Source organism: Dermacentor andersoni, chromosome 4, assembly GCF_023375885.2.
Source record: "Dermacentor andersoni chromosome 4, qqDerAnde1_hic_scaffold, whole genome shotgun sequence".
NCBI lineage: Eukaryota > Metazoa > Arthropoda > Arachnida > Ixodida > Ixodidae > Dermacentor > Dermacentor andersoni.
Window position 1 is genome coordinate 101,857,093 of NC_092817.1, and position 14,071 is coordinate 101,871,163.

A 14,071-nucleotide genomic window follows, 5' to 3' on the forward strand; every position below is an offset into this window, starting at 1 on the left:
AGTCAATATGTCCTTTTCCGGCACGTCAACCCAGGGTATCGCCATTTCTGGATGCCGCCGTAACGACACCTACGTTTAGCGACTGGGGCAATGCCCCTTGAAAGACCATGCCGCTGCCTTTCAGTCTCCCCATACATTGCACCGCAGACTCCTCGTCGCCTTCTTAACTACTTCAAAATTTCTCGACGTATTGCTGCTATGCTACTCAAGTCACTCTTTCAACTCATGTTTTTTTTTGTCTTTTGTGTTACTCGCGCACTGACCACCTGGCCGGCTCTTCTAATGCCACAAAAACATGCCGCCAACGACACCCCTGAAAGCTTCCTTACCTCTCGCCTCCGCAACGCCCTCCCATGTCCCCGTCTTTCTTAATTTTTTTTTCTTTCTTGTTCTTTCTCTCCCTCTCTCTTGTCTTGGTGTCGCCCTGGCTTTTCTTTTTTTTTCTCTGCTTTCTTTCTTTTCTTTTCTCCCCGCGTTCCCACTGTCCCGCTCTTGTCCCCTCGTCTTCGGAACGAATTAATCACGATATTTTGCTCAGAAAGTTACCCTCATATGGCATAAGAGGTGTAGCATATCCTTTAATTAAGAACTATCTCAGCTCCCGTAAGCAGTTTGGTTGCCTAAAAGATTCTAAATCCCAACTTCATAATTTAAACTGCGGTGTTCCTCAGGGCTCAATCCTAGGCCCAACTTTGTTTCTTCTCAATATTAATGATATTGTTAACATCCCAAACACACCGTGCATAACTTTGTATGCAGATGACACCAGCGTTTTCTTCTCTGATCATAACATTCAAGGAGCATTTAACGCTGCCAATAGATGGATGGGGGACCTCAATTGTTGGCTAAATTCAAGTAGAATACAACTGAACTGCGAAAAAAGAAAGTATGTCATAATTAGACCTAAAGGAAAGCAGCTGATGGGCCACTACGAGTTAAAGTTTCGGGGGCGCAGTATAGAAGATACGAAGTGCGTAAAATTTTTAGGTGTATGGTTTAACGAAAACCTGTATTGGTCCATTCATGTAGAGACCGTGAGAGCCGACATTCGTAGAGCGACGGGAATTATTAACATGTTAAAGCCTCTTATTCCAATGAATTTAAAGAAACAGCTGTATTACACACTCTCGTCTACACTCTCGTCACACTCTCGTCTACACTATTCCCTTCTGGTCTGGGGAACTACTACCAAAACTAACCTTATGTCACTATATAGGCTGCAAAAAAGAGCCGTAAGGGCAGTTTGTAACCTACCTGTCCTTGCACATACTAAACAGTTTTTTGATAAGCTTGGCATACTCCATATAGACCACCTGTTTTTGCATAAACTATCGCTCGAGGCGTTCCGTCTCCGTCAAGCTGATCCCATACAGTTTAATCAGACCTTCGCCACCAAAGAAACCCGTATAATCTCAGACATGACCCAATCTTTATACCGCTTAGTCGCACGAACTACGGGAAACAGGCATTAGACTTTCAAACATCGACGTTACTAAACAATAATCCCACAATCCTGGAACAATTACAAACATCTAAATCAAGCTTGAAGTTCAAGAAATCTGTTAAAATGTATTTTCTTCGCTGCTTTATTGTATAACTTCCTTATGTACATCAATCTTATTGTTTTGTTTTCCTTTTTTAACATGTTCTGATTAAGATTCGAATTCTTTATTGTTTTGATATGTTATCATATTTTGGAAATTGTAACACTTGTTGTGCTGTTGTTTGCTGCGGAGTGTCAACGTGCTTTGGGCGCTGCAGCCTTTGTGAGGCAAGAATACTGCCTTTTGCTGCAGCACCTGAGACAGCTGTATGTCTCAAACAAGAAATAAATGAAATTAAATGAAGCTCACAGATGTCGGACGACAGCGATCATTACGTCTGAAGTCTCTCCCTTTAAATCCAGCCGCTAGCGACAACACCCGCACGCGACGTCACTGCACTAACCCTTTAAAACTAACATGCCGAGGATGACGAGGCCGCCTTTGACGAAGATAGGTCCTCCTATCGAAACCTTGGCCAGCATTTCTGAGGCACCTTATCCTTGTTTACAAACTTTATACCAAAGTGTGCTATTCCATCTGTCAGCCCCTTTTGTGATTTTGGACATAGAGTGTGATGGTATTTAAGTCGCATTTTTGACTCAACAAGGTATTTGCCCACCCCCGCAGGGGTGAGTGGACCGATCCCGGAGGCAGTGCAATATCTACCCAACCCGCGGCGGAGGTGAAGCAAGTTTCAAGCACTATACGCCACATTCCAAAAATAAGTTTAATATATTGGATCCAAATAGGACCCGTATCAGATACTAAGCTGACAAGAACAGAGGTTTCCTGAAAGAATTTTCAGTAGAATTTTTTTGAAAAAGACTTATTTACATGAAGACACCTAGAATTACAATGTTGGTGTTAGTTCTTGAGCAGACATGAAGGTGCTTGTTCGTTTAGGGTTTGTTGAGTATTGTTGAAAGTTTTCGGAGTGGCATAGAAATGTGCGTAACTTTAGTGTGTGTCTGCCTAGTGAGATTTCAGAATGGTAAGTGGGATGCTCTGCATAACTTTATTCTGACATTTTCTTCAATTGATGAATTCACATCAATCGCCAGGGAGTACTGCTGGACGGCGTACGAAAGATTTAGCAGCAGGGACCGAAAATTATGGGTCGCTGTCGGTCTGGCGTAGGAAAGAACGCAACAGAGAAGCACTAAAGAACGCAAGTGGAAGATAAGGCTTCGGGTGCTAAAACTCGTTCCCGTTCTAGCGTACATAGCAAGGCGCCGAGGTGGCCCCAAATCGTCGTTTAACAAATCCCACTTTTTTATTGTTGTTTTTGTTGCCGGAGACTTTATTAACTTAACTGTACTTGCTTGCATTGACGAGGTGGTCCCATGCGCTTTTACTTAAGCCAATTATGAGTGTATCGAACTTGTAGATGAAGTATTTGCGTTATCTCGTTCCCCTGTAGCCCCACTGATAATAATAGGTTGTATTGATAATAGGTTGTATAAGCATCATGTGGAGGTGTCCACGACAGTGGACAGGTGGCCCACAGAAAAAGCTGTAGGAAGGACCGCTTGACAAAGATGAAGGCCACCGCAATGGCACCTTTGCTGCAACAAGAAATCAAATTCTCTGCTAATAAATATCTTGGAACCACCTTTTCTCCGTCGAGTTCGAAAGAGGACCCTGTTTCGTCCACAAGTTCGTCCGCCCACACTTTGTCCACCAACCAAAGTTTTCCGGTAATGACTCTAGCGTGTCATTACCAGATTTCTGTCTCACACGTCATCTGAGGTTTATTTTGAGTTACCTCTACCTTTTCACTGCAACATTGTATCCAACGCCTTCATGATTCTACAAGCGCTTTCAACAAACCCTTCCTTCCCGTTGCAACTGAACAATGGAACTTGCTTCCGGAATCCGTTGTTGTAAGGCGAAACCCTTCGTAATTTCGAGATTTTCTAACCATCCATATTTTCAACTAATTATACAAAAACCTGTGTTTTATTTAGCAGTGTATTTTCAGTTGTTGGTTTTTGTTGCTTTGTACATGACCATTCCTTCGATGTTTGTATTATTATTTTGCCCCCCCCCCCCATCATGAATATCCCATATGGGAATAATAAATGATGATGATGATGGCTTAAAATTTTATTGTGGCTCAAAGCTTACTGCATCATTGTTGCCACGGACGTGAACACCTTTTAGATCACAGTTTCGCTTTACTTCTGCAAATCCTGAGAGTAAGAGGACAAGCACATCAGAAGCACCAGCGGCAGCTACCTCAACCGTATTTACTCGCTTTAACATTTCTTTTGAATTTCCACTTTGAGCACCATGCATTGACACAATATAGTTAAATATATACCAAGGACGAAATTTATTGTGTTTTTAAAGAGGTGGAGGTAGCCAACTAACAATTCTTTCCGATATTATGGATAGCCGATGCCTAGACAATGAATATGTTGCTGTATGTTCACCTCGCTTCTAGTTGCTTTGCGTTCTTTTTCCACCCTGTAAAAGGCCTGCAGACTTCAGTGATCCTTTCAACAGAGCCTTTTATCAACCGTGTGTGAAATGCATGTGAATGTTAAATGTCTCAGTATTGCTTATTTTTTCAGTACGCAGTGCTAAGGCCTCCATGAAAACAATACTCTACTAATACTTAACAATATTTATTAGATATGGAAGGATCGCCACTTGCATGCAGAGGCCATAAATGTATATAGTTCTCTCAGTAACCGAAATGAAGCCAAGCCAGATTCTCTGGAAATCAGAATCAATAGCAGTCATACGCAGCAGTACTTATACACGGAAGGAAGATTCTTACCGTTTGAGTATGCTCCATAGCTCCATAGTCTATGCTGTGCGTTTTCCTTATTAAATTTTATTAGTCATATGCTGTATTAGCTGCTCAATAACGCAGTCCACGCTGCTCCTACTTGCTCTCGTGTCCTTTCACGCTTTTGAGATATCGCTGTGTCTTATTTATTTATTTACTTATCTATTCATTTATTCATCGTATTGAAAGCTGGGAATGCAAGAAGACGATACCCTAAGGCTCGTACAGGCCATAGTGATTAGCCGAATCACGCACGGCTTACGCCACTAAATCCTGAACAGGGAAGAGGAAAGGAATTACTTTCGACGAACCCAGGAATGCCACTCTGATGCGACAGAGGGAATGCCTAGGCTTCACAAAAATTGGTAGGGCAATAGTGGCTCGGCTCAATATCCCAGCATAGCCCATTTATCTCACCGAATAGGCCTACACCCATCCTTCCATCGAAAATTACAGTAGCTCCAATTCCCAAGAACGTTAATCCTGAGTACAGTAAGGAAAGGCGCAAAGCCCGCGCACATCATATTCAATCGACGTACACCAGTAACCATAGGTACAATACGTACTACACGGACGCAGCTGCTTGTGCAGAGGCGGCCGGGTAGTGCTACCAAAGCAGATACGCCCTGGTAGTCGTGAATGCGATCTGCCAGCAGCAAATAACCGCGTCGGCCACGGCGGGCTCCAACACCTCGGCCGAAATGTTAGCAGTGGCGACGGCGCTCGCTCACGCGGTCTGTCTGTCTGAAAAACATTTATTTAGATAGGTTTTGCATCAGCACTAGGTGGGCTCCCCCTTACGGGAGCCCATTGGCGTCGGCCGCCGCCCGGGCCCGCTCGACCAAGGCCCGTTGGGCCGTCAGGTCAGAGCAGCCGAGCAGGGCTGCCTCCCAGTCCTCCCGGGAAGGCTTGGGTAGGGGGGTTAGATTTGTTTTTTTTTGACATGCCCATACCATGTGAAAAATGTCTGAGGACTTTTCCCCACAGTGCGGGCACTCCCCCGTGCAAGCGGGGTCAAAATATTTTAAGGCTGCCGGGCACAGCAGAGTTTTGGTATAAAGGCGAAGGAGAATGCGCTCCTCCGCCTTTGTGAGGCCCTTACAGGGCTTGGGATAGATGGCATGGCCAGATTGGTAGAGCTGAACGATCTCTTTGAAAGTATAGGCGGGATTGGGTTCGGGGTCCGGATCGGTGGGGGACGAAGGTGATGCCCGGAAAGTGAGCGCGCGGGCGACGGCATCAGCCGTCTCGTTTCCTTCGAGGCCCGTGTGAGCGGGAGTCCAGATAATCGTACGGTGCGAGGGGGCACCGAGATAGTCGCTGTTTTGCAAAATTTTGTAGGCGAGGTACGGTATGTGCCCCTGCTCAATATTGCGGCAAGCACCCCTCGAGTCGGTGATGATGACCCGCGAGTGTTGATCTGCGGCGGCTAGCGCGATGGCAACCACCTCCGCGTGTGTAATGTTGTGTGCACGGAAAGTGAGTCCGTTTACTGCTGTGTTTTGGTGGACGACTGCGGCCGTGTACCAACCCCCATGGTACGGGCCGGAGGCGTCCACGTAGAAGACTCCGTGTTTGTGTCCGTAGTGGCGAGCCAAGGCTTCCGCCCGCGCGAGGCGTCTGCCACTATGGTCCTCTCGTGTCATGTTGACCGGAAGAGGGCGCACGTGCAGGGCATACCTCCACTGTGATGGGATATGTACGTGCTCTTCCGTATGTATTGAATGATGGATGTGTAGTCGGGCAAGGAGTCGGCGACCCGACGGCGTTTTAGAGAGTCTCGTGTATTGGTTCATCAAGTGTGCCTCTCGCAGCTCTTTAAAGGTGTTCACCATCCCCAGGCCCAAGAGGCGCAGGTTGGAGGTACTGACCGGGAGGTCGAGGGCACGCTTGTAGATTTTACGGAGAATGACTTCGAGTGCATTCTCGTCAAGTTTGCGTAGGTGGAGGTATGGAGCCGAGTAAAGGACTCGACTGGTTACAAATGCATGCGCCAGCCGCAAGGCGTCTTTGCATCGTAACCCCCCGCGCTTGTTCGAAACCCGGCGGACCATCCGGCCCACCTGGTCCCCCACCTTACGTAATTTGGCCAATGTTGTGTCAGCTTTGCGATTTTTGTGAATAAAGAGCCCCAGTACTCGGATCTCGTCGTGTTCGGGTATGGGTCCACTGTTAAGGGAGAGGTCGATTTTGGTGGTGCACTTTGGTGAGGGGCGTATGTGCACAAATTCAGATTTGGACGGGGAGCACTGAAGGCCGCATCGACGGGCATAGTTGTCTACGATGTCCGCCGCTTGCTGCAGGTTGGCCTCCATTTCTCCTACCGAGCCGTGTTTAGCCCAGATGGTGATGTCGTCGGCATACAGCGCGTGCTGGATGCCGTCGATCCTCGCCAGCTGAGCGGGAAGTCTCATCATCGCCAAATTGAATAGGAGGGGCGAGAGGACCGCTCCCTGCGGGGTCCCTCGCGTGCCTAATTGGTATGGGCCGTGTTCGCTGTCCTGAATCCGAATGTATGATTGTCGGTCAGTGAGAAATTGCCTAATGTGGTTAAAGGTGTTTCGGCCGCAATCTGTTTGGGAAAGATGTGTTAGAATAATTTCGTGGGTCACGTTGTCGAAGGCCCCCTTCAAATCCAAAGCGAGTACTACTTTGTCACTTAAGGGATATTCGATCGGGTCCAGAATTTCTCGGTCAAGTTGAAGCAAGACATCCTGTGCGGACCGGTGTGGGCGAAATCCGAACATGGTGTCTGCGAAAACATTTTTGTTCTTCAGAAACTCAGACAGCCTGTCGCGCACCATCGTCTCCATTAATTTTCCCACACAAGAAGTAAGGGAGATGGGGCGGAGGCTGTCTATGTTGATGGCTTTACCAGCTTTGGGAATAAAGGTGACCAGAGCGGTCCTCCAATCAATTGGGAGGGGTGTTTCCCCGATCCAAATGGAGTTCATGTAAGCGAGGAGTGTGGAGTAGGCAGAGTCGGGAAGGTTGGCAAGTAATTTGACTGTAATTTTATCCCGTCCCGGTGCCGTTCCTCGCTTCATTTTTGCTAGGCCCGCCTTCAGGTCGTGCAGCTGGAACGGTTGGTCCATCTCCGCGTTCTCGGAACCTGCATACGAGTACGCGGGCCCTCGGGGGTCCTGCTGAGTACAGAGGTATTGATCTCGGAGTTTGCATGCCAATTTTGAAGTGTCTCCATCGAAGCAGTGAATGGCTCGTTGGAGATGTTTTTGTGTTTCTGCTCGAGTTTGGGTGGGGTCGATTAGGGCGCGGAAGAGGCGCCACGTACTCCGGCTGGACATTTGTCGCGCGGCCGTATTGCATCGGTCCACCCAGTTAGAGTCAGCGAGCTGGGCCGCGTACTCTGCCGCTCGTTGGGTGAGCTCAGCGATGCGAATTTTGAGTTTGCGATTGTGCTTTTGCCGGCGCCATAGGCGGACAAGGCTGTGCCGGGCCTCCCAGAGGTGAAGGAGGTGGTTGTCCACCTCCGGGGTCGCCTCAGAGAGTTGAATTTGAGTTTCCGTGGAGCGAAGGGTGGAAACCAATTGCTGGGACCAGACGTGGTACCCTTGCTCCTGAATGGGGGTCGAGTTGGTGTATGTTTGTCGGAATTTGGTCCAATCGGGCAATTTTGCCTGTGCGAAAGGTCTTGCCAATGGATGGGTGCGAATTGTTGTATTGAGTATGCAGTGGTCGCTACCGAGGGTTTCTTCGGTGTTGACCCAGTCTACATATTGAATGTTTTTGGTGAGGGTAAGGTCCGGACACGTGTCCCGGGTCACGGAGTTACCCACGCGAGTTGGGTGGGCAGGGTCGGTGTGGAGAGTAAGGCCCAGCGTGGACATAAGTTCCGCCAGCTTACGTCCACGTTTCTCTTCACGCGCGTATCCCCAAAGTGTGCTGGGGGCGTTGAAATCGCCCACGATCACCAGGGGATCCCTGCCCGCAGCCTTTAAGGCGCGGCTAAAAAGGTCTGCGAAAGTGATGTTCGCTAACTTAGGGGAACAATAAATGTTGAGAACGTGTAGTGGTGGGTGCTGTTTTCGTAGCGGAAGGAGGGTCACCATCACGTACGAGAATTCTGTTTTGAGGTCAAGGTCAACGAAGTTGGCCGTGTAATTTTTATGCACGCAGATACAGGAGAGGGGGTCCTGCTGAAACGTGGTGTAATTTGTAAGTGTGGCGCCGCTCCCTGGCTCCTGGAGGGCTACCACAGCAGGAAGGTGCTCGAATGTTGTGAGGAAAAATCGTAGGTTGGCCCGCTTAGCGTGGGCCTTGAAACCTCGACAGTTCCACTGGGTAATTAGGATGGGGATGGCCAATTTGGATCGCTCACGCGGAGCGTGCGCAAAGGGACTCGTTCGTGGTCACGGACTTGCGGGAGACATGTCGCATGTTTCTCAAGGCGCACGTGACTGCGGCTTGCCTCGCGGTAATCCCAAAATTCTTCAACCTCCGTCACAGCCTACTCTGGCGTCCGAGCAACGTGGAGGTATAGAGGGGATCGAACGGGCTAGCGCGTTAGCTCGAGGGTCTACTAAGCGAGCTACGCCGTGCTCTTCTAACCCCAAACACTCGCGCTATCCTTCGCAAAATCCCACCCTTTTAAATGCCAAAGACATCTTTGCTCATCAGCGTGGAGTCTGCGGAAAATACCCGCAGCCTCACCCACAACTTAGCGGGGAAACGGCCGCCGAGTGGCGCAATCTGTAGAGGCCGGGGTATTCTCCCATATAAAATGGCTAAATGCCGTGTATCTCGCGCGCTATAGGGCCAACTGCCCTTGGTGCGGTGGAATACCCAGCCCAATACATGCAACCTGGGAGTACACCAAGAGTAAGAATTCGATGCCAACGATCGATTGATTGGTTCGTTGAAATTCACCCCCACCGTCGGCGTCCGAGACGCACCGTCAGAGACGGTCTGCACAGGTGGCTCAATGGGTGACTTAGGTTCGAAGGGCAAATACGCTGAAGTAACGAACGAACAACAACTTGTATTTACAGATAAAATTACAAAGTGCGGTTACAAAAGTGCATAGTTTCAACAGTACATCGGTTACAAATAGTTACACTGGTTTGGACCACATAGGGCGACCCTATTTCGGCAGAGCCGATGGTGCTTAGCACCGAAGCCAGGTCCAGAACTCCCCATCGGAGCGCTGCGGCCGCGTTTTGTAGACGCAACGCTCCGCCCACAATCTTTGCTGGCGAATTGCCGCCGGGTTGCGTCTCAACTGGACAATTCGCTCACCAATCACTGCGTTCAGCAGAACTTGCGTGCGTGATTGGCCAATCGAACAACCCTCCGTCTAAGAACATCTTTTTTTAGTACAGTTCACAGTGTAGAATCCTCACCCGAAATACACAATATACAACAACAAAGGGGTGAGGGTCATGCCAGCTGTACACATCGCAAGTTCCGAGCAACGGCTCACGAGTACAGCCGGCGCAACAAGCACTGACCAACAAAATACATTCACAAAACCCAAAAGCCTGGGAACGTCGGGACCATGTTTTCAGTGCTCGAACACGTGCGCGACGCGACCGGATTCCAAAAACCCGCAGGCCATGCGGCGCCATAAACAAGCAATTGTTTGCAAGCCAAACTGTCACAGAGGAGCCCGGGATAATTGTCCACCCGCCGAGGTCGGCCTCGTGTCCGGGCCGTAAGCCGAAGAAGACGTTCCCACGGCGCCTCGGAACCGGGACAAAACCGCAGGCTCTTTTGCGGCTCAAAGAATCCCTACGCCGGTCAGCGCGCGGTGCAAAGCCATAAAAAGTAATGAGGCTGGCGCGCCTGCTTGATGCCGCGCGATCTCCGTTGCCCGCGGCCAGACCCGAACCAAGCACTCTTCAAGGGCACCCATCAGAGCACCGCGGAAGTCAGACGCGCCCGCCCGTTACGGCGTTTGACGCCCATTCGGGGAGATCCCAGCTGTGAACGAGTTTACACCCGCCAGCCCGCCGCGCGCAAGGAAAACGCCTGCGGGGATTCCGAGGAAGCGCAATGCGACGGGGGTCCGAAGCTCCCTTTGTACCGTGATGCGCGACCGCTACTGTGGCGCTGGCGGTCCTCTCCGCTCCCCGAACTGTGCGGCAGCCGTGGGCGCCGACAGCGTGGTTACTCTGCTTGCCTGCATGGCCCCGCTCTGTGTCAACCGTTGACAGCCATTACTCAAGTGTGCAAACAATCTCGCCGAGACGCATGCCCCTGCCCAGATGGCCCGCGCCGTCCTTCTTGGGTTTGTTTTGCCGCTGCCCGTAGCGGGGCTTACAGTGATTTTCAGGTTTTAGTTTACAAACGTAACCTCACTGTACTGTAATCACCTCTCCCCCCCCTTTCGGCCCATGTAATGCCCGCAAGGGCTCGCAGGGCGCAATCAATCAATCAATCAATCAATCAATCAATCAATCAATCAATCAATCAATCAATCAATCAATCAATCAATCAATCAATCAATCAATCAATCAATCAATCAATCAATCAAATGTGTTTATTAAAACGCCCAAGTACAACCTCGAGGGTCTTGGTGCTGGTGCACTTGGCAAAACAATGCACAGTAAGAACAATGCACACTCACACACACATACACACGCGCGCACACATAAAGAAAGAATAACGATTTCGCGAATACAGATTTTAACAGAGCATAAAATGTGCACACGAAGAGAATATAAAGCAAAAGTGGAGAAACAGAAAAAGGATTGCAAAATGACGGAACACAACAGATATGAGAGTTTTTGTTCAATTATTGAAATTCCTCTGCAACTCCTTTCAGGAAAATATTAAAATTAGGCATGAAGATATCCAGGCACTCTGAACGGGCGTTATATGTCGCCTGCACTCTAGACAGAGGGTCACGAAATTCTGAAGGTTGGATGGAGGTCTGTTTCCGTGTGCCTTTCTGCGGAATATAAAAGTGCACATTAGAAAGCAAATTCGAGCAGCAGATTTTTTCATGTATTAATTTGTGAAGAAAAAGAACATCCCTTTTATTGGCTTTAGAGGTGAGGGTAGGTAACGTGAGTGTCTGTGTTAGCTCTATGGAGATGGAAGGCTTTTGTCAGAATCCATGTTTAAATATGGACGTGAACTTTTTTGCACATCTTCGAGTAGCTCACAATTGGACCTACAAGTGCCGCCTCAAACCACGGAGGCGGACACAAGAACTGAAGCGTACGCTCTTATATAACGTTACAAATGGTCCAGGCTGTTTGATGTCTCTCGTCACCCTACATACTGTGCCGAGCGTTCGAAGTGCACGCTGCCTCGTCTGTTGAGCGTGGGGCGAGAAACTCGGAGAGCTATCGAAGTACATTCCAAGGACCTTCGTTCGCTGAGCTCTTGGCACGAGAACGTCTTTAACGCTAGAGGGAAATAAAGTCCTGCTAGTCTTCCGCGTGAAGCTTACAACTTTTGTTTTTGATGCATTTATGACCAGCTTGTTTTCAGCGCACCATGACGCAAAACCTGCAATGTCCTTCTTAAGAGCGGCGACGAGAGTTGAAGGATGAATCTAGAATGGCCGCGACGGCATCACGATGATGGTATGACGACGAAAGCTTATACGAGCGACATATTACGAACGCGCATTGATGGCGGTAGCATGACGACGGCACGACAGCAGAAACGGAGCTTTGCGTCACTGTGACCGAACTGCCCTCTGTCATTGGTGGAAGCGCACATGCCACTGCGTCCGCTTCAACCACTGCAAGAACCTGACGGCACACTGGCAAAAATCTGCGGCTGCGAACGACACCAACGGCGAGGAAATAACGAGTAACGTGGCGTCACGTACACTTCTTCCCCACAGGTTTCACTCCCGCCTCCACACTACTCTCTCTCTCTCTCTCTGCGGACGGCGCCAACGGCGCAAAACTGAACAACGAGCTAATGAAAGCACGCCTGAAAAAAGAAAAAAACCAAGTAGGAACCGTTGACAACGGCTGTCAAATAAAGCGTCAGGTACTCGGAAAGCCGCTGCAATTACCTGGAGTGCCATTTGATATAAAGAAGCTAAAGGTCACAACAAGAGCAAACGCTAGACACCCGCGAAGAGTGGCCTGATGCGCAGTGGAGCTACCACGGGATACCACTACGTCATCCACAAGGCTGCGGGTTGTACATCCTCGTGGATCAGTTTACTATTGTACTTGCTTCGCGATCGGCCCAATTCACTCAGATAAGAAGGCACAAAAAAAAAAACTTCGTCTTAGTAAACAACTTACGCCGCTGAACGCGTGTATCTGTTGCAGTGAGGATATTTCGGTGAAACTTGTTTCTTGTTTTCTCCAGAAAATAGATTCTATAGAGAACAGAGAGCCGGTCGGCAGCTCATCTGTAGGGGTGTGTATAGTTATACGTACCAGTGCATTATAGTGCAGTCGAAGTAGCCTTAGTAGTATGGTATGGCATTTTACGCATAGGTGAATCTCGTAGTGCGTGTAGCAAATAGAAACTTTTAGTGATCGTGGTCATAGATAAAGCGACCAAAATTTCACCGAATATTTGGATTGTGGGAGAAAAAGCGAGCGCATAAGAAGTTGGCGGTATACCTGAGTTTAGCTCATAATCTTTCACGTCTTCGTTTGCATTCCCTTTAATGCTACTGAAATCATGCGATGGCTGACAGACAAGCAGGCCTGTGTTCATTTATCCAGAAAAAACGAAAAACACAAGGAAACGTAACAAAAAAGCTTTTGTATCGCGTTGTGGCAAGCTACCTGCCTGCTGTTGCCCGTTTGTTTGGCGTGTTTGTTTTCTTCTTATTCGAGAGAAATAGCACTACCAGAAATGTACAACATTCGCGCGATCGCAGTATAGTGTTCTGCCGGAATGCATTTATATTCGGCTGGACTCTTGGTGTCACTATTGTCGGTAGACAAAGAAAAGAGAAATAAATGTCACTGTCATCCGCTCCGTATTCTTCAGTTTGTTGAATACGTGCATGAATAATGCAGGAATTGTGTGCAATATTGTGTGCGTACATGAATAATAGCGGTCCCCTGGCTGTCAGGGTAGAAAGCGCGTGTTCACATGAAAACTATGCAACTCAGGTTCGCGGAAATGAACGGTGCACCAAACTTTAGTTGTCATTAATCAGCAGTTGAATTTGTCCATATCAGAATAATAACGACGCACGCTATTACGTACGTGCAATGATTGAAACAGGCAGTGCCGTAGTACCCTGTAGTGCGAGGTGCCTAAAATGGAGGTCCTATGGAGCCGCTCCTCCAGCTTACGCAGCGACTGTGCTGTGTGTGCCGTGCAAGCCTGTCACTTTTTACGTCCACAACAAAGGAACAAAACTTTGAATCGGCATTCAAAGGACAACGGAATGGTTTCTAGACTACGTGTCCCTACAAGCATACACAATTTACTTGGTCATTTATTTGATTCACATGTGAAGCAATTTAACAGCGATACCACAACAAGCAAAGAAAGGAACCACACCGCAAGGAAATGTGAAACTTGTACAGACTTAGTACCAAAGTGAAAGCCATTTTGGACAGAAGACTTCTCAGGCGGTTCTTTATATCGGTAAAAGAAAGTGCTGACTGAGCTCGATGTCGCGCGTGGACCGAACAGTAGCCGAAGTATTTCAGGCTCAATTCTGCTGCAGGGTTTATTAACACATAGAATTCATCATTTTGTTAATGCAGCTACGCTTAATGAATTACGTACCATCTAAGTGTCAGACAACTATTATATTCTTGCTCCTGTT

The 14,071-nt window shown here is 48.4% G+C and overlaps 1 protein-coding gene and 1 pseudogene across 1 annotated transcript; both read right to left on the bottom strand.

Moving 5' to 3' along the window:
• Nucleotides 1-2,172: 2,172 nt before the first annotated feature.
• LOC126537221 (U2 spliceosomal RNA) lies at nt 2,173-2,343 on the bottom strand (annotated as a pseudogene).
• Nucleotides 2,344-5,135: 2,792 nt separating this feature from the next.
• Nucleotides 5,136-6,079, bottom strand: LOC126536549 (uncharacterized). The gene has a single exon (XM_050183563.3). It carries the CDS (start codon nt 5,985-5,987, stop codon nt 5,139-5,141), a length of 849 nt encoding a protein of 282 aa, XP_050039520.3. The 5' UTR covers nt 5,988-6,079; the 3' UTR covers nt 5,136-5,138.
• Between the last annotated feature and the right edge of the window lie 7,992 nt (nt 6,080-14,071).

What these genes read in the sequence shown, in the direction of transcription:
- LOC126536549 (XM_050183563.3), bottom strand. Translation starts at nt 5,987, where the DNA reads ATGACACGAGAGGACCATAGTGGCAGACGCCTCGCGCGGGCGGAAGCC.